This window comes from Berghia stephanieae, chromosome 2 (assembly GCF_034508935.2).
Source record: "Berghia stephanieae isolate SIO BIC M18660-M18661 chromosome 2, UCSD_Bste_1.3, whole genome shotgun sequence".
NCBI classification, from domain to species: domain Eukaryota; kingdom Metazoa; phylum Mollusca; class Gastropoda; order Nudibranchia; family Aeolidiidae; genus Berghia; species Berghia stephanieae.
Genome location: NC_088361.1, coordinates 27,054,998 through 27,079,842, shown reverse-complemented (window position 1 = coordinate 27,079,842; position 24,845 = coordinate 27,054,998). Strand labels below are relative to the sequence as shown.

Here is a 24,845-nt window from a genome sequence, read left to right as displayed (position 1 = left end):
CAGATACAGGGGGATAGAAGACACAGCAAGTACCTCCCTGCCCACTATGGGAGGTCGGGAACCCTGCCCAGAAATTGAGGATTCAAATCCAGTTTCTTTCAATTATCAGTATGAAACCGCTAAAAAGAAGTTTCCTAAATTTCCGAAGTTTTCATCTTCCCATCTATAAAGTAACTTTGGGAGGCAAAAAAATACAACAAAGATTGAAAACAGTCATAAATAATAAAAACAATTTTACTTTAAAGGTTGGTTTTGTAAAAAAAAAATAATAAAAAAATAAGCAATTGATATCCAAAATAATTAATAAAAGAGTATGGCCTACTTTTTAGACACCCTAGAAACAGTCCAAAGCTTTTAGGAGTGATACCCAGACAAGTGGAATGTATAGAACGTCTCGAGAGACGTTCTGTAGGCTGTAGACTTTGGACATTTTAAATTCATTTTCTTTATGCTAACCATTCAAAACATTATAAATGAAACGTTAAAACAATTCAAAATCTGCATTCTGACTTCTAAAGAAAAAATAAAAAAGTAGGACCAAATGTTAGGTCAACCTCTCACAGAACAATTTGAAAATTCCTATACAAAAAATAAAATTATTTTTATGTTCCCAAAGGGAAATGTGTCATAGGGTCTTTTCCAAGAGAAAACTGGAACAATCCAGGCGACAGACACATTGCAGCTCTGAAAAGAGAGCTAGGGCAAGGTGATATGCTGAAGGCCACAGATTGCAGCAGAGAATCAAACTCAGTACCTTCTAAGTATGAAGTAAGACCATACCGCCCCACAATCTGGATGTACATGTACCCTTATTAATAAGGCAACGACTCCCATTTGTAAGGAAGTCTAGATATTAAATGTGGTGGTTTAGGAAAATCAATCACAATAATCATCTCTGTGCCGTCTTGAAATAAAAAAAGGGGCTGAAAAAGTGAGTGTGAATCAGTGCTCTTTCTCTATACATTTGCACTGATTCATACAAACTTTTTAAGCTCTTTATCTTACATTGGTGCCTGCTCCCTATTTTGTTGTAAGTTTTTAAGGATGTTACAGTGCTTGAAACACATCAGCACCAGTAAAAAGGAGGAAAATGGGATAGTAACAAAAAAAACCTAGACTTACAATAAAAGCACCAAAGAAAAATTTAAACAAAAGGAAATTGGTTCAAATAGCGAACAGATGACGATTCCAAGAGCATATGATAAATGCTTGAGATCAACTAAAAGTCTCATCCAGACACAAGCATAGGATCCCACTCAAATGTTAATAAGATATGTCCAAAACAAAAATAAAGAGATGATTTAACAAGGAAAAAACCCTCCCAAACCAAAGAATATGCACTTTATTAGACACCAGTATCATAACTAATACTTATATACTATCACTCACAATTGAAGAATTTGAAAATCAACAAAGTTGGAGCCAATAGACTGTACATTAAAAAAAAAAGTAATTAATTAAATGCTAATGAAAAAATATTGTCTTATTTGAAATTAACCCAAACATCAAAACGGGAAAAAGATAATTAACCCATACTATAAAATTACAATTCTATACAATTGCTGGGTTACCATTATGACTGATTGTCCTGCCCCACCATACAAATGTATAATTTGATAATTCTAAACCTGTTTACAATACAAAGATAACATTATGTACAAATTGGTCATTATTTAGCATGAAGGAGGGGTCATGACACGTCTGCTTCTCTGATATTCAAGAAGCGTTTCCACTCTCCTGTAGCATAGTTCATTTGGAATATTGTGTCCTCTATCTTCTTCTTCTTAGTGCCATCTGGCATCAGCACCACCTCTTCTTTCTCACTCAGCTTGATGTTCAGAATGTTACCACGCTGGGCACAAGGATTTTCTGCAAGAAAAATATAAATTCTTTGCAATGATATAGTACGTGACATTATACAAAGTAAAAGAAGTATATATTACAACTTGCATACAACTAACTCCTTGAGATAATGAAAATTATATCTTACTAACGGGTGGAATACTCCATTATTTAAGTTTAACTATGAAAACGCAGGAGCTTCCCTGGTCACCTTTGCCAGCAACAACGCTGTCGAGATTGTCAAACCCGGGTCTTACTGAATATAATCTCTGACTGAAGTGGAACCTTACAAGTCCACACAACATTAACATCAAGATCACAGAAGTTACGGAATATTGTCATGTTGTCATTTGTAACTGTGAACACTATTTAATTACAAGAACATAAATTTAATTAAATTTCATCTTTCTATATTCACATCATCTTAAACCAACTCGTCATTTGTTCTTTTTAAAAAAGTAACAAATAAATTCTGGCTGCCTTATCACATCTTTATTTTATAAATGTAGTCGAGTTAGCTCTTGAGCACTCATTAGACCATGGCAGACCCTCATTAGACCCTAGTCAAGAGAAAAATAAGAGTGAAGGAAAGAGAAACAAACACACACAGAGAAAGAAAGAGAGAGAAAGAAAGAGAGAGAGAGAGAGAGAGAGAGAGAGAGAGAGAGAGAGAGAGAGAGAGAGAGAGAGAGAGAGACTTGGGCACCGTGTCACTGAGAGGATGTCATTTTAAGTGGGCTACACTGTAAGTGAACAATAAAGCAACTTGATTGAATGGCCATAATGACAGACTCATAAAAAATGAAACATGTTACTTATAAACCAACAGTTACTTTACTTAGTGACTATTATTACAAAAATATAACATACTGAATCACCTGTTACACATTATGTTATTACTGATTAAGTGGACATAAGTGTAGAATCATGACGTGTAAAATGGTGTCATTCTTTTTTTCTAATTTAGCTAAAGACATAAAAATTAAGTTAACCATTATATCTTGTGTATTCTGTCAAAAGTAAAGATCTGAACAAGAGGCTCTGTGGTGTAATGGTAGCACGTGTGACCATTACTCATGGGTGAATGTTAACGGGGATCAATTTGCCTGAAGCTAGTTTGCCTGAACAAGATGTTAATTTAATATTTTGCGATTTGGGACTCGCCATCTGATAGGCAACCTTCTCAGAGTGAAATGTTTATTTAATTCCATGATCCTAAAGGTGTTTTTTGTTTTGTTTTAATTTTAGAAGAAAAAAAATCAAAATTTTACTTTAAGAGGAAAAAAAAAAAGTATTTGGTCAGCATGACTGAAATCAATAGTGCAAAAATATACAAAATATTAAATAATAAAATATTATGATTTTAAAAAATGAAAATAAATTATTTGAATTGTATTATAAAGGGACATAAACAATTTATGTTTATAGGCAAAACAATCCTTGATTGAAGGCTACATTGTCAAAGATATTGGTTCTATTTCATCTTCACTTGACAAGTTCTATTTTACAAGAAGAGGAAGCTTAAATGAGATCTGAGACCATTTGACGTATAAAAGAAGCTTATGCAAATCTTTTAAAAAACGGTGTGAAAGGCTTTAGTGAAAATTAGCGTTTCATAACCAACTGAAAAGATAAATAATATAGCAGACATGCCAAATTGAAAACTTCAAATTTCGTAATTTTTATGTCAATTTTTAGTAATTTGACACGAAATTCGTAATTTCTATTATTGTGTACCAACAACCACAATATTATTATTATTATCAATATGATAGTAGTAGTAGTAGTGGTAGTAGTAATAGTAGTATAGTAGTTCTTCTTCTTATCATTATTATTTAAGTATTACTAAGACTTAAAAATTCGTAATTTTCCATAAAATTTCGTATCTAGCCATGAAATTTGTCTAAAATTCGTAAAATTACGAAAAATTTGTTAGATTCGGCATGTATGATATATTACTGGTACAAAATGTGACGCATCGGCTGATGTGTCCAATGTAAACAGATCAAATTTATGACAGAAAAGTGACACATGTGTATAATTGTCAATTGTCACCTTTGAAAGAAAATTTTAAAAACCTGGTCCACCAGTTATTATTTCCTAGTATTAAAATATTATAATCGCTAAAACAACTGGAATTTCTGGCAAATGCCAGCGACCCAGGGATGCCACCAGGCAAATTAAAAAAAGCCTGAAAACTTGCGCGGACGAGATACAAATCAACGTCAAGGGCTTTGTAGGGATTTGAAAAATATCAAATTTGGAATATTGTTTCAGTACTTATTATTGCAATTGAGAGCAAATAACACACAAAAGAAAGGAGAGTTAACAGTTTTCAAATTGATAAAATAAGGTGCTGAAAACAAAATATAGACAAATTAATATCAATAGCTATTAGGGATGAGAATGACTGGTCACATTCACATAAAAGGAGAAAAGTTCTCATTGTGAAGATCATGACCCACCCATGCAACCATAACCTATAAATTTAAACTTCACTCAAATTCACTGAGATGCGATCCAAAATTTGTCTAGCAGCAATTTCTGACACGACTCGGAGAATTTCAAAAGTTGAAAGTGTAATTAATTGCTAGGGATGGTGGTGTGGTGGTGGTTGTAGTCGTGGTAGTAGGGTTGATGATGTGGTTGTAGTTGTAGTAGTAGTGGTGGTAGGGATGATGGTGTGGTGGTGGTTGTAGTAGGAGTGGTGGTAGGGATGATGTGGTAGTGGTGGTGGGGATGATGATGTGGTGGTGATTGTAGTAGTAGTCGTAGTAGTAGTAGTGGTCTTAGAGATGATGATGTGATGGTGGTTGTTGTAGTAGTAGTGGTGGTAGGGATGATGATGTGGTGGTGGTTGTAGTAGTGGTGGTCTTTTAGAGATAATTGTGTGGTGGTGGTTGTAATAGTTGTGGTAGGAATGACGATGTGGTGGTAGTTATAGTAGTACTGGTGGTAGGGATGATGTGGTGTTATTTGTAGTAGTAGTGTTGGTAGGGATAATGATGTGGTGGTGGTTGTAATAGTAGTGGTGGTAGAGATGATGTAGTGGTTTTGGTGAGTGTTTTTTTCAGTGATAATAATAGCAATTTGTCAAAAAGGAGGAAAATGTCTCCGTCCATCGGTCAAACGCAAGCAAAGTGTAAAAATAACAGGAACATAGTTTCGTATTGGTATTATGTAGTATATTACTATTACTAGTATAAATCCATTCTTATCATTAAACATAAATTTAGTTTTTGTAAAGATTTAATGGATGGTTGCGAGAGAAAGAGAGAGAGAGAGAGAGAGAGAGAGAGAGAGAGAGAGAGAGGAGAGAGAGGGAAAGAGAGAGGAGAGAGAGAGAGAGAGAGAGAGAGAGAGAGGGAGGGAGAGAGAGAGAGAAAGATAGAGAGAGAGAGAGAGAGAGGGAGAGAGAGAGAGAGAGAGAGAGAGACTTCTCTACCAGAATAATTTATGAATTGATCTTGGGAATTCTATATCAAAAAAAAACAAAAAAAAAAAAAAAGAAGAAAAGAGAAATGGAAAGAAAGGCAAAGGGAAAGAGGAAGAGAGAGAGAGAGAGAGAGAGAGAGAGAGAGAGAGAGAGAGAGAGAGAGAGAGAGAGAGAGAGAGAGAGAGAGATTTGTCCCTCCCCTTCCCCTTCAACCATCAACTTGCTAATCAAAGAACACCACCGTCTGTGTCAATTGTGACATCTGGTGCCATTCAGTCTGGCCCGACGTCATAAAAACGGGACCGTCACTAAATTTCACGAGACTATTGCACAGGTGTCAAAAATGACATAAGACATAATGTTGATTTTGTGGTTTTGAGGGAAATGTTCGACACGGCAAATTCAGCGGAAAATTTCTCATAAATTCTCAAAATCACTGTTTATTTATCAATTTTTTTTTTAAAGGAGGAATTGTGATGGGATGGGCGTAGATAAACTACCATTTAGGTGCCCAAATATTCGACCGGCGGTGACAGCCCAAATTATTCACCCGGCGAAAAAGTTCGGGCTCAAATAGCTCAAATCTCGATCGCGATTTTTTTTCTTCTTCTTTAAAAAAAATATTTTTTTTGAATAGTGACGACGGACAAAAAGCGGAGGTTCCGGATTAAAACCGGCTGGTGGTAAAAAAACCCGGATTTCCGGCTAAAACCGGAAAAGTGGCATCCCTGCAGCGACCTTTCACCCCCATGCCAGTAATCAGAAGGTCTGAGGTTCGATCCCCAGTCGAGGTCTGGCACATTTCATACATACTTGCTCAGATCTTTACCTTACACCGGTGCCTGCTCCCTAGTTTCTCAATTTGATATTCTGTCAAAAGTACTTTGCTTTGAGAATGGAACAGATACAAAGAATAATATGGGGTAAAAAACATCTTTCAAGGCAAAGCTAGTTAAAGACATAAACTCTTAAGTTTGTCAAATGATATGAGTTGGAGAGTAAATCATAAAAAAAAAATAATATCCATCTACATTCATTTGCCATTCAGGTTCACCACGATCAGTACCCGAATTGCATCCGTGTTATTGCTCTCTTGAGGAAAACAGTAAATTATATGGCTATACTCAAATAAATGATGGGAGAACCCATTTAAAAGGAAAATCTACAATCCATGATTTAAGGGCTATGTACAAAAAAAAAAAAAAAAAAAGAAAAAAAAAAGCAAGCCTGAATGTTGAACTTACCCCTTGACCCAGCCATGAATCCAAGGATAAGGGCCTTCTCAGGTCTGGATACTTTGTTCGAAACCCTGAACATTTCTTGGGCTTCCAGCATTTGATCTTTCTGTTGGGAGAGAGGACAGAGGACATACATGTCATGAAAATAGTTGTCAATATTCTGAATCCCTGAGATTATATCTTAATGTAAAAGCAAGGGAAAAACTTTTAAAAGTTAATTTCCAGCTGGGGAATTAAAGACTAATCTAGATGAAAATTTAGTTGCCTATTTCAGGCTGAAGATTTGAAGACCAACCAACGCATAAGTCCTAAAAACTGCGTAAAAACGAGAACATTTTTTTGGGATTTTGACTGAACCAAAAAGAAATAAAGATAAATATAAAAATAAAAAAAGAGAGAGAGAGAGATACAGAAATAAAGAAATATGTCTCAAAGAAATGTTACTTTAAAGCATAGTTAATAATTATAAAGTCTCACATTTTGTCCATTAATAGAAATTCTAAATATTTGTATTTTGGGGAAAAATATATATATGAAAAATAAAACAACTTACTGTTAGGGATAAACCAGTCTTGACACCAGATGATGGCACTTGTTGGGACTGGGTGGGCTGGGAGGTTGACTGCTGTGGCTGGACAGGCCTAACGGTCAACACTTGAGGCTGTTGAACAGTTGGCCGAATAGACTGCTGAACCAAGACAGGACGCGGTGCAGCAGGAGTTGTTGTTAGAGGAGAGGAAGGTACAATGGGTGTTGAAGATGGTGGAAGAGTAGCCCGGATGGATGAGATGGACTGTAACTGTTGCTGTGGGTTGTTAATGGATGACGGCTGTTGCTGTGAGATGAGGATAGGGGTCAAATTGGGGAGAGGCGAGGCAGTGATGGTGGCGGTGCGGGTCTGAGATTGCAGCAACTGTTGTTTCAATTGTTCTGACAAATTTGTTGCTGTAGTGGCTTGTAATGAACTGGCCAAATTACCTGATGATGTGAGAAGAATAAAAGAAAATGGGTAAAGATCATTTTGGTGATAAATTAGCTGCATTTTAAAAGAAAATGAAAGTAGTAAATATTCAGTATAAAACATTCAAAATAATTTTATAAATAAATTTAACAGTAAAGCTTTCTCTATCAGTGCCCCTGGTTATGGAATAACATAAGTTTTAAAACTAGATCCAGCCCATCATTTGAAATTTTTAAAAATAATCTGAAAACAGAACTTTTTCCCGTGCCTTTTACTTAGTTGTGTATTTTCATTTGTGCATTGATTCACTATTGACTTCAACTTAACTGGGTTTTTTTGTTTTTTCATAGCGACCTGGGCACATTTGAGAAGTGTGCGCTTTATAAATGCTTCATTATCATTATCATATTAATTCAAACAAATAAATTCTGAGATCATACATTTACTTTTCTTTTCCTACATTTACCACTCCCTTTTGTCATTAAACAAATCCCTGATATCTGTATGTGCTCAAATGTATGCACAAAATAATTTTAAATAATTATTTCTTACAATCATGGCCATTTCAAATGTATTGCTAAAATGGCCCAGTACAATGATTGTCATCAATAATTTCATCAAGTGAAAAAGAAAAATATCAAATCCAGTTTTAGATTCATCACTAAATGTTTGGTTATTGGAAAAGACTGATACCAGTCTTAAACAATTCATTAAGCTAAACAATATTCTCCAAGAAATCTTAATGTTTAATAACCAAGTTCTTTTTCACCACCTCTTCAAAGATATTACACAATTGAAGCCAGAAAGTAACTACAAGTTCCTTATATCAGATTGACAAATATGCACCTGCTTGCACTCAAATATTTATTTTAAAAAACATATGCAAATCTAATTATGAATTAAAAATTTACAAATATGTGAATTAAAAATGACTTGTTCTGAGGGCAGCTTAAGTTCTCTTATATAATTCTACTCACTAGTTATAGTGACGTTTGGTGCAGTTTGCCTTGCTGAAGAGGGTAAATATGCAGGTGATGGCTGGGGTAAAGCAGGATTTGAGACGCTCAAAACCGTCATTGGCAATTTCTGTGAAACACAAAGAAATATCTTCCTCTAAAAATCAATGGTAGAATATCAAGAACAAAAATGCTGAAAAGTGATGAAGGAAAAGTCTCTTCTCGGTTGCCAAGCCTATGATTTTCTTGTTAGATTTTGTGCTTGTATTTTTTTAAATTTTTTTTTGCAAAGTATAATTCATATATAGGCAATTGTCTTGGATACTAAAGAAAAGACTTTTAGTTTCATTGTTGATCTCAAACAATCAGGCAACTGGAAATTAAAAAAGAAATAAAATAAAATAACAACTCATTACGAAAGGCTATCACCTGTCTGTAGTATCATTTACAACATTTCAAAAGCGGTAGTAATCATTGAGCCATTAAGGAGTAAAAGTTTTTCATCAACTTTATAATAAAAATTGGATTTCCTCATCCTTTACAAGCTACTAATATTCAGTGGCGTGTCAAACTATCAGCAAGAATAAAATTATTGAATTTTAAGTCTACCGAAGATCAAAACTCTTGTAAATCTAAGATTGTCAAAAGTATTGCACTAAAATTGGAATTTTCCACTGTCTCACAATATAACTTGACCTAGATGAAAAAAAAACAAAAAAAAAACAAAAAAACAATATATAAACACCCTAAATAATAGAACCATAGCGTATTTTATCCAGCGAGCTTAAACCTGGGTGAACATATTAGCACGTATGATAACCGAACGTGATTGTGGGCTTGATTTAATGTTGAAATGGTTTAAGACTATTTCCTTAACAACAATAAGCAAATAATAATTTGGGTAATCAGACCTGCAAACATGTAAACATCGGCTTAAAAAATTACATATTAGAATCTTTAAAATAATACAAATATTACAGGTGGAGCAGATGGGATAAGGCCTGCAGCATAGTCAGGAGTGACTGTCGTAGATGTGGTGCTGGGAGTGCCCGTCTGTTGATTCGATGCTGCTGCAGCTGCCAGAGCTTCTTTTTCCTTCTTCTGAGCTTCAAGAGCTTCCATATCTATTATAGCAATAACAAACAAATAAAAATGCAAACATAAAAGGATTTTCAAAAAATTCATCATGATGAAAGATGTACATAAATTAGGCCTGTCTACTTATAGTACAAATTATTTTGAGTATAGATTAATCAGTTTTATTCCAGAGTACCTCTTAATATTTAAATTACATCCTTTGCAACGAGAAAAAAATATGTAAAGAGCTTTTACAAAAGTGTCTAAATAACAGTCCGAACTAAAGACCTTCGTCCAAAGGTCAAATGAATCAAATCAAATGCATCAATAGTACATCACAAGTATACGTTACTACAGAAAAACCTCCTAATGTCAGTGGTGCCAACTAAATGAGTATTTTTATGCATTTTCATTCAATGTACACATTTTGTTGAGGATTGTATGCATAATTAAACTTCTATTATTTAAGCATTTTTAGCATTCATACACTTAAACACTATCTGTTTTTTGACCCTGAAGTTCATGAGGTGAGTTAAATATAACATTATCTGGATGGATCATATCAGATTTATACATGGATCTGAAAGTTGATGTTATATACATAGTCTATAAAGTATAAGGTTATCCATGAATTTAAATATTGATTATATTATTGCTAATATGATCTAATTCTCCGTTATCAGATTTAGTGAGTGCTAATTATAGTTTTTGCAGAATTGTACGCATATTGTCAAAATCATTTGAGCTCTCCACTGTACACATTTACACGGGCTATGCTTGGCAGCACTGCAATGTCATCAAAATAACAATCATGGAGCATGAGAAATTTATATCAAAACCAGTCACTATAATTGATTAAACTTACCCTGGTTCCAGATAAGGTAAGAGACAAAGACTGTGACAGATTAACATTTAACAACTTTACCATTTTATTACGAGAACAATTAATGATCAAGAAGATAAGAATTGGAATCAGCTGTGCTATATGGATAAATATCACCCAACAAATTTGTGTACCTAAAAATGTTTTCGTTTTTTTTCTGAAAAGGGAAAGAAACCAAAATTCAAGAAAAAAAAACAAACCCTCCGTCAATCCACTATACTTGATTCCAACCCTTATATCTTATATAAATAGTCACTCAAAAATGTAAAACATTTATACTCTCTCACCAGCTATCAAACATTTAAACTGTCAGCAACTATCCTCTTCAATATTTGTTTGAAACTCCAACCCAATTGTTCCCCCCCCCCCCCCCCCCCCCCCACCACACTCACAAAGTATAGATCTAAACATGTCAATGAAATCTAAAAAAGCTGTAGGTTCATGAAGACTTGAAAAATTCGAGAGAGGGCTCAACGATTTTGCACAATCATCTCTTCAAAGAATTCTTATGTTTAAGAACTTGTGAAAAGTCATAATTCATTGATAGTTTAGGGGGGAAAAATTGTGATTTGTCAGTTTTAGCAGAACAGAAAAAATGAAAATAAATTAATCCAAAACAACAAAAAACAAAACATATATGTAATTTATACACGATTGAACAAAGGCCATACCAGCAATCTTCTTTCTTCTCTTAGCTTCTTTTGCACCAACCGGCATTTCCTCAATCTCTAAGAGCTGGAAAAGAAAATACATCTTAAAAATTGCCCATATTGGAAGAAACCTATATAAACAGAACCAATCCTAAAAAATTGTTAACGTAATCCTTGTGTAAATATTTTCTTTTTTAAATGATGGAGATAATATCATAATTCTTTTATCTTTAAAGAGAGAGGAGTAGGGAGTACCTGGCAAAACATTCCATTCATAATTTGTGAAAATTATAATTAAGGGCTTTTCAATACTTCATATTTTGGAGGTTCAACTAAAATGTTAACCTCAAAAGGCTATCAGAAGTCTTTCAAAAAACCAAAAGGGCCTACCTTAATCTTACTGTCCTTTTTAGAAGAACTACGTGATGCTATGGACAGAGGGGTGATTGGTGATCTGCCACTGAGGGGTGTTCTGTTCAAAGGGGTGCCCGGAGATCGGAAATCAGTGTTTGGGTAGGGAGAGCGACCAGGAGTCATCTTCAAGGGAGCTAAAAACAAAAACAACAATTTCAACACAGGAAAGTTGTGATTTCCCCCTACAACTCTGTTAAATTCCATCATGTTTAAGGATGGAATAAATTTGCTAGCATGGATGAGCCAAACATTAATTATTAATCTAATGTTTTCAGTCTTTCACATTCAAATTATTTTTTTCTTTATGCAGCTTTACATAAAACACTATAAGGTCATATGAAGGCCTTTTAATATTTGTCACCTGACATTGCATGTCATGGTTCAAGTTACAGTATTTATATCACAAAAATATACTTTATGCAATTGAGAAAAGCATTTAAAATAGAGGGTTAGAAATTATTTTTTTTAAATAATAAAAAATGCAAAACAGATAAAACACTTACTAAAATTAGAATTATTTGTATCCATTCTTTTGGCAAAACTCCTCGACTTTATTGGGACTGAGCTAGCAGTGTGATTTCTTTTATTCAAAACAGTGTCAGAAGCTGAGGATGATGATTATGTGGAATTCAAATAAGATCCCTAGAGCCATTTCAATAAGCTTATTAAAAAAAAAAAAAAAATAAATAATTGGGCCAATTGGTTTTTAGGCAGAAGATGGACGTTAAAAATGAATGGATGAAGCCTAAAAATAAAAAATTATAAAAAAATAAAAAATAAATTGAGCTTTTATATACCGCAATATCCACTAAACTCGCTCAATTCGCTTTACAAGGGGTCCCTGTCCAACAGCAGCACTTAACAATTAGGACAAGACACGATTCCTGTAAGGCGATATTAAATTTTTTTTTGGACAGAGACAACGCTGTTAATGGCCAGGTACTCATTTTACACCCTGAGTACGGTGAGAGAATGTGAGTAAAGAGCCTTTTCCAAGGACTCAACCATGCGCCCAGCGAGACTTGAACCTAGGACCTTCCGATCCGAAAGCGAGTGTCATACTATAAGACCACATAGCCGTGCAAAAATATACATAAAAGTAAAAGCATAACACAATTGATCTTAAGAACACCTCTAATTAATATGACTACATAATAATACAAATGCACAGATATAAATGTATATATGTATTATATGATATATATGACAAATCTAATTTTCACGAACATTTGTTATATATCCACAACACATTACTCTTACATTTCTGAATAATTTCAGCTCGAAGTGCAGCTGATTTTGGACGTCTTTTGATGGTGAAGTGTTTTGAGGGCTCAGGAATCTGCCCTGCCACAGCAGACAGAGAAGCTTTATTCAGGTACTGGCATTCCAATGGAATCATACTCATGTTGCAGTTTTTCACTAGAACATAGATGAAAAAAACCCACAATCAACAGAAATTATTGTAACGATGTCCAAATTATTAAAAAATATAATAACAAATCAATTCTAAAAACATTAAACCTAGAAAACATGTTTTTAAAACGAATTATTGATCCGAGGTCGGACTCACCCAAGTGCTTGATTTCCTCAAGACAAAATGCCATATTTGAATCTGTGGCGTTTGTATCCTGTTCCACAAGTAGGAGAGCTCCTGATGATGGGAATTCCCTCATTATTTCCCCAATAGTAGCAACCCATGGATCTGTGTCATTTATCCCCAATAGGATTATCTCTTCCAAGTCTTGTTGCCACTGGGGATTGATGAGAGGGAGAATAAAAAGATGTAATTAAAAATGAAAAAAAAAAAGAAAAAAAAAAAAAAGCACAAATAAATACTCACAATGTACAAAATACACAAAAAGATATAAAAAAATAAGCAATTTTAAAATGCGGTGGAAAAAAACTAGTTTCCATCAGTTTCAGTTTGTCTGTGATGAATAATAACAATTTCTTTTTTAATTAAAAAAAAATCCAAAACCAATAATTAACCCCCAGAATCCTCCCACCACCTTTATTTTAAAAAACTCTCTCTCTCTCTCTTGGTTCCTTTCTAGTTTCTAGCAAATTGTCATATTCGTCCCCACTCCGATCTCAAAAAGTGTCTAAAAAGAATAAATAATTAAAAAGCAAACAAAAGAAATATTCAGAGAGCGACCAATTGGTCTGATAGAGGAGAAAAAAAACAATAATTTAAAAAAAATAAAAACAATTTTAAGAAATTCATGCTCAGAAACGGAACAAAAGGCCAAACAAAAAGCAGAAAAGAATAGACTCGCACAAAAAAAAAAAAAAGGGGGGGGGGGGGGGGGGGGAAGGGAGGATGGATGGGACATTTATCCCTTGCAACGGTCTGTAAATAGAAGACGGAATTTTTAAAAATATTTTTTTTTTTAAAGTGGCGGAACCAGGATTGGAACCCATAACGTCGATTCTGGTAAAACTTCCAGGGCAGATGACTAAACCATTCGGCCATGACACCCACTTTGAAGTCGACACATATATATGTAGTAACAACTGATTTAATGTTGGTTACTTTTATAATGTTTTTATAGATATTTTATTACGAAGTGGCAATTCGGACTCGAGTCTTAATAGTCTCCCTTGGCTATTCGGACTCAACGACCAATGTGCGTGCGCAGTGAAACACAGTTTGGCATGGGCAGAACTGATAAAGAAACAGAAGAAGAGTTCAGAAGAAATTCTGTTTTGCTCATGTCAAAATGACTCCTGAGTCTCATGACCCCTACTTCGGACTGGAGGAGGATTGTTGCCTGTCTAACACTATAAGAATATGTTAATAAAAAAATTGTCCCGATTTTGTTTGAACATCGCAGTTACTTTAACTTACTTTTGTTACTTCTGACCAATGATTTTGTCTTTCTTATAATTATTATTATTTTTATTTGCATCAATGCTCTTTATTTATCAATAGTTCAAAAAATAATTTAATTAAAAAAAAACATACTATCTTGGACGACTATTCAGACTGAGTCCAAATAACCTGTTGATTGCTGCACATGCACATTGGTATTGGAGTCCGAATAGCCACCATGAGAGACTATTCAGATTTGAGTCCGAATAGCCGCAGCCATTTTATTAACTTTCCTTATTTCTATGTGCATTTGGAAACATTCCATATTCTGTGGATAATTGTTTAAAAGAGCGGAGTTTCAAACTTGTGTCTGGGGATAACGAATTTTCATTATCCCCAAACAGGCGTCTGGGGATAATCACAGCGTTGAATTTGAATTTGAAAATTTTATCAAAGTCAAAGTGCGGCTGTCATTATTCCCAGACAGTGGGCAGAAAGATTTTATGCAAAATGCCAAACTAGGCGTGAAAAATACCAAATAGTCTGGAAAAAATACTAGTGGTTGTGTCCCAAAACAGTTAATATATCAAGTGATATTTAACACAAGATGAAAGTAAATAGTGATCAAATGTCAAATCCAGCTCTTTTCAAAAAATTATTTTAAAGCAAATGGATCAATGAAATTTCTTTTGTTACTTTGATCTTAAAACGTCAAACTGGCAATTCGACTTTTTATTATCAACCAGGAAGAAAGTTGTTAATCATCAAATCTCTTCATAGTCCACCAACCATTTAAATTTTCACTACCTACCTACCTGTTAACTTTATTGATCATCTCTTGTTTCTATAATTTGCTCATTCTGGCCGCAATTTTGGGGATGACCGGGAATTATTTTTTATTTCGCGGACGAATTCCTAGGCCATGGTGTTGTTCGCCCCAAAGCCCAAAACCGACACCTGTTATTTTCCTGTCATCTTCGCACAAGACAATACAATTTAGTATCACACGTCCACAAAACTAGATCCAACAACATATTTTTATTCGAATCAGAGATGAAAATAACTACCAAAACAAGGAAGCAAAAATGGTGGAAATATGTTTAGCTCATATATGAATTTAAGATATCCCGATAGCGGTGTGGATAGACAGCCCAGTGGGTTAGGCCACCTTTCATTTTACTCCTTTTAGCTGCACAGATTCGAACCAGTCGCGACCGCCCCCCCCCCCCCCCCCCACACTTTTTTGTTTTTTTAACTTTTTCTTTCTTTCTTCCCAATTGATGTTCATTGTTTTCACTTTTGTTCCGAGTTCCGAGCAAGAGTTTTTTTTAATCAGTTGAATTTTTTATTTCTCCGATAATATTTTTTCATTATTTAATTTGCTCTAGTTAGAGTTTTTTTGTTTGCTAAACCTTTATGTAAATGTTCCGTTTCTGAGCATGAATTTCTTAAATTGTTTTTATTTTTAAAACAATTATTGTTTTTTCTTTCTCCTCTATCTGACCATTTGGTCGCTCTCTGAATATTTCTGTTTGTTTGCTTTTAAAATTTAAATTATTTATTCTTTTTAGACACTATTTGAGATCGGAGCGGGGGCGATTATATTGGCTAGAAACTAGAAAAAAAAAACCGAGAGAGAGAGAGAGAGAGAGAGAGAGAGAGAGAGAGAGAGAGAGAGAGAGAGAGTTTAATAAAAAAAATTTTTAAAAAGAGGTGGGGGGAGGATGGATGGGACATTCATCCCTTTCAACGTACTGTAAAAAGGAGACGGAATTTAAAAAAAAAAAAAAAAAAGTGACGTTACAAGGATTCGAACCCACAACGTCAATTCTGGCCAAACTTCCAGGGCAGACGACTAAACCATTCGGCAATGACACCCACTTCGAAGTCGACGCATATTGTGTATATGTAGAGAGCTGCGCCGGTGTTACCAATACTTAGCTTCTATACCTGGACAAATCATTCGTTTGGACAGAAAAATAAATAAAAAACTTACCGCTTACCGTCAAAAGCAGTTTAGATTTGAAGATACATTTGTCTTCTATCAAAAAACATTCGGTACTAGACAATCCTTGATGAATATCAAAAGTTGTGTTTGAAATTATATCCTAAATATTTTCATGATTCATTCCTCGCTAAATCGTGTGTGTTTTTCGTCTGATTCAATGGTTGGTGCCCCTAGTGCCTGCCGCCTGCCGCGCAAAACAAAGGTTTTTTAAAAAGTTTATTGAGAAAAAGATACGGAAAAAAGTGTCCCTAGATAGGTATGCAATTTGGTGCATAAGTGCAGTAAAAATTGGTGCGCAAAATTAGTTCGTAGAGGATGCGAGACTGTGTGTGTGTGTGTGAGTATGTGTGTGTGTGTCTCTTTCTTTCATCCTTTTTTTTTTGGGAGTGCCTACGTACACGGTAACGGGGCATCTAGCCTCAGGATCTATGTACACGTAAACCGGTTTACCATTGCAACATTCTGTCAGTGATGGTCCTCGCTGTCGTGACCACGCGCGCTCGTGTGTGTGTGGGTGTGTGTGTGTGTGAGTTGTTTTTGTTTAATCAAAACAATTTTAACCATTAATGGCGAGATTCCATCTTACACTCCCCAAACTCCAGATCTTAGTCTTAATGTTATCAGTAAAAGACAAGCTTTGCGATTTATAGTTTAATTGAAGCCCGAGCCGAAATATACTACTGCTCTCTTGGTGGAAACGATTTATTCTGCATAAGCAATCTGGAGAAAAAAAAATCAGTGTCACTGTAAAAGGTTAAAATTTCACGAAGTACGCTCCGTGAACACCGCTGTAACAATCCTTTGATCTACGTCATCAGGCAACCCATTGTTTCTTTCATCGTTTCCCATTCCCCCTTACTATCCCCCCATCCCCCCGCCCATCTCTCTATCTCTCTCTCTTGTCATAATGTTATCCCTTCCCCTTCCCATCTCAATGTAAAATGAAAACGTTCTGTTGTTTGCAGATACATGTATGATTGTTTTGTTTTCTCTCTCTCACTAGGCTAGGATTAAAAACCAAGACATCAGGTAATGGGTGTCTAATGCCAAAGTATAGATTCTCTCTTTGGCCAATTTAGTCACGCAAATGGCAGTCCAGCTATTTACTATGTTCTGCCTATACCACACAATAAGTGGGATTTTGGGGGGTGGGTACGAAAGAAATCAAGGTCATAAGTAACCGTGCACAAGAGCTGTATAGGGAATTGGTTTCTGGGGGTCTTGCAAATACCAAATATTTTATGGAAAGCTCTTTCGAACTCCAAGACGTCTGGTTTGTTTTGCTATCTTGGAACAAACGAAACAGAGATGTCTTGATGTGTGGCCTAGTTGTCTGATTTTGTGACCTGGATGTAAGGTTATGTGACTTAGATGTATCCTTTTGTGTGTGCAAGCCATGCGGGTAAGTACAGCGATAGCTTGCCAGTTGAGGAAAAAAAAAAAGAAGAAGGAGCGTATCCGCATTTGAAAAACAAAACAAAAAAAACTGAAAAAACAAAACAACTTAACCTTTTAAAGGCGAATATCAATCTTACTTGGACCAAAAATAAAATCTTACCGTTTTCATCAAAAGACAAAAAAAAACAAATTACAATTTAAAAAACTTGAGCTTTTATATAGAGCAATATCCACCCAACGTCCTCAAAGCGCTTTTTATCAATATTCTTACTGCTCTTATGGTGGAAACGTTTTTTTTCTGCGTTAAAAAATAATATAAATGAAGACTATTATTTGAAAAACAAAAAATCAGTGTCACTGGCAAAGGGTTAATTGCAGTACTCCTGCATCCTGTGAGACTCCTACGGCACTTGCTAATCATAAAAAAGGAAATAGCAGCAATCAACAATACTAAGGTGAAAAAAAAAGAAGAAAAAAAAAAGTGGGTGGGGGGGGGGGGGGGGGGGGGGGGGAGAGCAAACCCAGTAGCAATGCAACCATTTAGCGGCGAAATTCGATCTTTGACCTAACACCAAATCTTCTATCATCAAAAGACAAGTAACAGCAAAACTATTATAGACAATTGAAGTCCGAGTTGCGATAGTCTGACTACTCTCTTGGTGGAAACGCTGTATTCCCCGTTAACAATAATAAAGATAAAAGCAAACTACTATCTAAAAGCAAAAAATTAGCTTCGCTGTTAAGGGGTTAAGAACACCTGCAACTGCAACTGCCAGCATCCTTGAGATGCTCTACGTCACCAAGGTCACCAATCGACACGTCTCCCTCTCGTCGGCATGCACCCCCCCCCTCCACTCTTTCAAGGTGGTGGTGGCGGCGGATAAAAAAGGCCTTTTTCTCTTTCATTCAATCAACTGGTCTGCTGGTGGACCCTAGGCCTCTCTACAAGTCCAAGAAATAATACTCACTTTTTCTCTGCTCCAACGAAAATATCTACCCCCTACCGGTCTAATTATTTGTAGCAGACGACAAATTTCTCAAAACGGTCACGTGACACTATAAAAACAACACAGGAAGTCCATGAAAGCTTATTTACGGCATTTCCTTTGAACCGTGTAAACAACAAAATTTCGTTTTCAATCGACTCAACGGGTCAGATTGGCCGGTATTTTTTAACGAACTAAAGTTCTGAAAAATCAAAATGTTTCTTAGAAAGTTGAAAGATGCTAGTTTTTGAAACAGAGGTAGGTTTTTAAGAAAAATCTTTATATCTTACGTGAATGCATGCTCAAGGCGAGTTGGACGTGCAGCAGAGGTTGGTAGGCCAAAGGCCCACCTCTCTAGTAACAACTGATTTTAGGCTGTCATTATCCCCAGACGCCTGTCTGGGGATAATAAAAATTCGTTATCCCCAGACAGGTGTCTGGGGATAACCAATTTTTGTTATCCCCAGACACCTGTCTGAAGATACTATCCCCAAACGCATGTAGCAAGTGGGCAGAAAGATTTTATGCAAAATGCCAAACTAGGCGTGAAAAATACCAAATATTCTGGAAAAAATACTAGTGGTTGTGTCCCAAAACAGTTAATATATCAAGTGATATTTAACACAAGATGAAAGTAAATAGTGATCAAATGTCAAATCCAGCTCTTTTAAAAAAAAATATTTTAAAGCAAATGGATCAATGAAATTTCTTTTGTTACTTTGATCTTAAAACGTCAAACTGGCAATTCGATTTTTTATTTTCAACCAGGAAGAAAGTTGTTAATCATCAAATCTGTTCATAGTCCACCAACCATTTAAATTTTCATTACCAACCTACCTGTTAACTTTATTGATCATCTCTTGTTTCTATAATTTGCTCATTCTGGCCACAATTTTGGGGACGACCGGGAATAATTTTTATGTCGCGGACGAATTCCTAGGCCATGGTGTTGTTCGCCCCAAAGCCCAAACCTGTTATTTTCCTGTCTGCTTCGCACAAGACAATACAATTTAGTATCACACATCCACAAAACTAGATCCAACAACATATTTTTATTCGAATCAGAGATGAAAATAACTACCAAAACAAGGAAGCAAAAATGGTGGAAATATGTTGAGCTCATATATGAATTTAAAATATTCCGACAGCGGTGTGGATAGGCAGCTCAGTGGGTAAGGCCACCTTTAATTTTACTCCTTTTAGCTGCACAGATTCGACCCAGTCGCGCCCCCCCCCCCCCCACTCATTTATTTTTTTTAAAATTTACTTTTCTTTCTTTCTTCCCAATTGATTTTCATTGTTTTCACTTTTGTTCCGAGTTCCGAGCAAGAGTTTTTTTTTTAATCAGTTGAATTTTTTATTTCTCCGATAATATTATTTCATTATTTAATTTGCTCTCGATCTATTATTGTTTTTTTTTGTTTTGGTCAATGATAATAATAATAATAATAATAATAATAATAATAATAATAATAATTGTAATATTTGTTATTATTATTACTATTACCATCATAATCATTATTATATTATTATCAATAATAGTATTATTTTTATTATTAATACTCTTATTATCATACTATTACTATTATTATTATTATTATTATTATAATTGTTATTGTTATTATTATTATTATTATTATTATTATTATTATTGTTAACACTAGGCAGTTTAGTGAGCAGCAGCAGTGGCAGTCAAATTTTGACCCAACTCGCCCATAGGAAAGTTGTGACCGAAAATTGCCGTTCGCGTTTTGGGGGGTTCAATTAAAGATGCATAACTTCGTTATAAAGAGGAATATCGCAGATATTTTGATATCATTATTTTCGTCTTTCAATTTCCTTTTAAATGGTGCCAATTAAGGAAAAATCCATTAATAATTCCAGAAGATATATGAAGTTAAAATTTGGCAATTTTCAAATGCATTTATTTTTTTATTTACCGCGTGTGTTTTTAAAATTTAAACGCTTGTTTTTAGAATAACATCTAAACTTTATTCATGCCAAATTTCAGGGCTCTATATCGATGCGCAGACACCTTTTAACTCTGCGCCGAAATGCCTTGTTTACATTATCTTCTCATCATGGCTGCCGGACGATATCGATATTCATATCGATATTTTAAACTTAGTTATGTATTATGTTAAATTTAGTCCATAATATTTTCAGTACTATTATTTGCTATGTTTTTATTTTGAATACATACTTTCCAACTTTATTTACAGGCTTTTTATAGTTTTTGTTTTAAAAGTTCGTATATTTCTTCTCTTTGTGAAATCCGATATTAATAATATCGATATTTTAAAAATACCAATTGCTTTAATTTAATTTAATTTTACTTTGCCATCAAGTCATCAAGTTTCTTTCCCATATGTTTAGATATGTTTATCATTTGTATCCATATTCTAAAGGCCTTAGCCTTAATAATTATTATGGTAAGAAGTTCTATTAGTTTTGACACCCCCATATATTGAGAGAGAAGGGGGGAGGGGGGGGGGGGATAAAATTATATTAATTGTCAGTTCAAATGATGTAATAGCAATAAACCCAAAGTGGTTCAGCAGAATTTTTTAAAATATTAAAAGCCAGAACTTTCCTTCTAATTAGGTATAATAGGGAATCTGTTTCAATTTATTTGAACTTTTTCAATCTACCATTTTATTCATATGCAATTAAATTGCCATAGGTAAAAATAAACTCATTATGACATTACACAACATGTTTATATCTTTTCATTTAAATACTCTCAAACCCTTTTTTATTCTCTATGTATTAATTAGAAAAGGGGAATTATTTGCAATTGTTTCAATGAGATATTGGGGATAAATCCAAAACTGATAGAGCAAATTGTTTCTTACGTCTAGCCGAGTTTTTGATTATGTAACATTTGCGTCATATTATGTAATAATGTGTTAATTTGAAATGTTTATCTTCCTCTTTATTAATGTAAATGCATTGTCCTCGATAAGACGAACATTTTGGTATACAATATATGATAAGAACTCCATATTGACTGTTTTAACCATTTTTTATTAACATCACGCGATTTCGGTCACAACTTTGCAATGGTAATTTTGGGGTAAAAATCGGTCTGAAATTTCAGACTTTGAACTGCCGTAACTACATTTCTAATCAAGATACAAACAAAATTCAAACTGTTTTGTAATCTGTGTTGCCAGCTCTTTCATATGACATTGGTTTCAAGTGTGTGAGGTACATTTAGAATTTCTATTAAACTCCCTATTAACACTATTCCCTGCTCCGAGGGAAATCTCTCTTTTTCTTTTTTTTTTATATTTTGACCTAAACCTTAGAGTTTTTTGTTAGCTAAACCTTTATGTAAATGTTCCGTTTCTGAGCATGAATTTCTTAAATTGTTTTTATTTTTAAAACAATTATTGTTTTTTTTTTTAAAACAATTATTGTTTTTTTTTCTCCTCTATCTGACCATTTGGTCGCTCTCTGAATATTTCTGTTTGTTTGCTTTTTAATTATTTATTCTTTTTAGACACTAGTTGAGATCGGAGTGGGGACGAATATATTTGCTAGAAACTAGAAAAAAACAAGAGAGAGAGAGAGAGAGAGAGAGAGAGAGAGAGGAGAGAGAGAGAGAGAGAGAGAGAGAGAGAGTTTAATAATAAAAAAAAGAGGTGGGGGGGAGGATGGATGGGACATTTATCCCTTTCAACGTTCTGTAAAAAGAAGACGGAATTTAAAAAAAAAAAAGTGACGTTACCAGGATTCGAACCCACAACATCGATTATGGTCAAACTTCCAGGGCAGACGACTAAACCATTCGGCCATGACACCCACTTCGAAGTCGACGCATATTGTGTATATATGTAGTAACAACTGATTTCAATGTTGGTTAATTTTATGTTTTTATAGATATTTTATTAACTTTCCTTATTTCTATGTGCATCTGGAAACATTCCATATTCTGGAATGTGGATAATTGTTTAAAAGAGCGGAGTTTCAAATATGCGTCTGGGGATAATAAAAATTCGTTATCCCCAGACAGTTGTCTGGGGATAACAAATTTTTATTATCCCCAGACAGGTGTCTGGGGATAATCACAGCGCTGATTTTAATGTTGGTTAATTTTATGTTTGTATAGATATTTTACGAAGTGGTTATTCAGAGTCGACTCTGGATAACTGTAGGCAGTTATTCAGAGTCGACTCTGGATAACTGTAGATGGTTATTCAGAGTCGACCCTGGATAACCATGTGTACAGATATTTAGAGCCGAGTAGCCTATCGAATTATCGAGTTGAGTTCTTGCGAGATGAGTTTCTTTCAATTTACTACGGTTATTTTGTGACTTTGGCAATTTTAGTGCCAAATTCTTAAAACCTGGCGATTTTTCAACGTCAGTCGCTTATATTATAAATAAGAATCTTTAATCAATTGCAAAACATATTCCATCAACAAAGCAAATTTAAATTAGCTTATAAACAATCATTTCTTAAATCGATCAGCCTAACTTATTATCTCTCTATTACCAAATGATATCTATAAACATAATATGAAGATAGAAGGGTGGCTGAGAGAGAGAGAGAGAGAGAGAGAGAGAGAGAGAGAGAGAGAGAGAGAGAGAGAGAGAGAGAGAGAGGAGAGAGAGAGAGAGAGAATTAATGAATTGATTTTTTTTTAAATTGTTTTATAATTAGACACAAGTTGTAATGAATTCTATTAACAAATTCAGAACAATCAAACAAAAACAAAACAAAACTTTAAAAGGAAGAAGAAACAAAAAGACACGCTTGACCTTATAAAATCGTCAAATGAATGTATTATCATGTTACAGCTAAAAAGTACACAAATATTTACACCCATTTGCTCCATCCCCTTCCCTTTCGATCATCTTCTCATTCAGGGCCACCATGTGTCTTGTGCTGCCTTTGACATTTGGCGCCAGCGTGTCTAGACTAACGTCATAAATAAAGGAGTGTCACCAAAATTCATGCAACTGAGCAGAGGTGTCAAAAAATGATAGAAGGCATATTATTGCTTCCCCCCCCCCCCCTCCTGATCTACCACTGAGCAGAAAATGTTTGACATGACAAAAAACAACGGAACATTTATGAACAAATCCTAAAATCCGAGAAATCCGCGGAATATTATCATCACTGGTCCCCACTATATTTTAAAAAGTATTTCTTTTTTTATTTTTTCAAAATCTCGACAATTTGCAAAAAATTGCAAATTTTGCGGCCGCAATGCAAATCACCGATGCAAAAAACTGCCATGACAGAAGAGACAAGAAAATACCAAAAAGTAAAACGATTTTTTTCCCGGAGGGTTAAACAGAGATGGGAGAGAAGAAAAAAAAAACCCCAGAAAGACCGTGTGGTTGGTAACTGGAAGTTCATCACTCATAGCTGTCTACAGTTATTCAGAGTCGACTGTCTACAGTTATTCAGAGTGGACTCCCCGACTCTGAATAACCGTAGACAGTTATTCAGAGTCGACTCTGAATAACCGCAGCCATATTTTATTAACTCTCCTTATTTCTATGTGCATTTGTAAACATTCATATTCTGGAATGTGGATATTTGTTTAAAAGAGCGGAGTTTCAAATATGCGTCTGGGGATAATGAAAATTCGTTATCCCCAGACAGGTGTCAAACTTTGAGTCAAAGTGCCTAGGCCCAGTCACTAGAACATTAGATAATTCTAATAATAATAGAGATGCATAAAAACAGTGCGTTTTTATTATATACCTCCAACGGAGGTGCATAAAACAGTACGTTGCTGTACACCATAATATGATTAGGCACATAAATGATGGGCTAAATCTTAGAGTTAGAGTGACACCACAGTCACAGAACTAACCTGCTCAATGTTTCTTTTCGGTATATGTAGAAATGACAACAGAAGCTTAACTTTTACATGAGACTGGAGTGCATGGAAACAATCCTGGATGTTAATTAATCGCTCACGTGTTAGCTGCGAGCAAATTATTTTCCCAGACCACAGGTCATCAGTCGAACCAAGTTTATTGTGCAGCCAGAGAGCTGTGTCCCCAGCAGCCATTTTGAATTTCAACAACGAAAGCGGATGTCGGATGTTGAATAAAGCTGAATGTCAACATATCGTCGTACAATAAATAACTCGTAATAATCAATACTTCGTGATTTGTAGTTTTCGTTTTCAAATTTCAGGAGGTCCGAGTCAAAATAATC

General features: G+C 34.8%; 1 protein-coding gene across 2 annotated transcripts; it reads right to left on the bottom strand.

Moving 5' to 3' along the window:
- Positions 1-216: 216 nt before the first annotated feature.
- On the bottom strand, positions 217-24,723 carry LOC144964604 (negative elongation factor A-like). 2 transcript variants are annotated; one of them, XM_078899064.1, is made up of 11 exons: positions 24,496-24,723; positions 13,028-13,208; positions 12,718-12,876; positions 11,961-12,062; positions 11,434-11,591; positions 11,065-11,128; positions 9,412-9,557; positions 8,455-8,590; positions 7,070-7,494; positions 6,523-6,622; positions 217-1,869 (listed from the first exon to the last, which is right to left on the bottom strand). In XM_078899064.1, exons 1-11 carry the CDS (start codon positions 24,694-24,696, stop codon positions 1,691-1,693), a joined length of 1,851 nt encoding a protein of 616 aa, XP_078755190.1. In that variant the 5' UTR covers positions 24,697-24,723; the 3' UTR covers positions 217-1,690. The 2 variants fall into 2 exon arrangements, with proteins under 2 accessions (XP_078755190.1, XP_078755191.1); XM_078899065.1 differs by having other exon boundaries at positions 8,455-8,563.
- Positions 24,724-24,845: the final 122 nt, after the last annotated feature.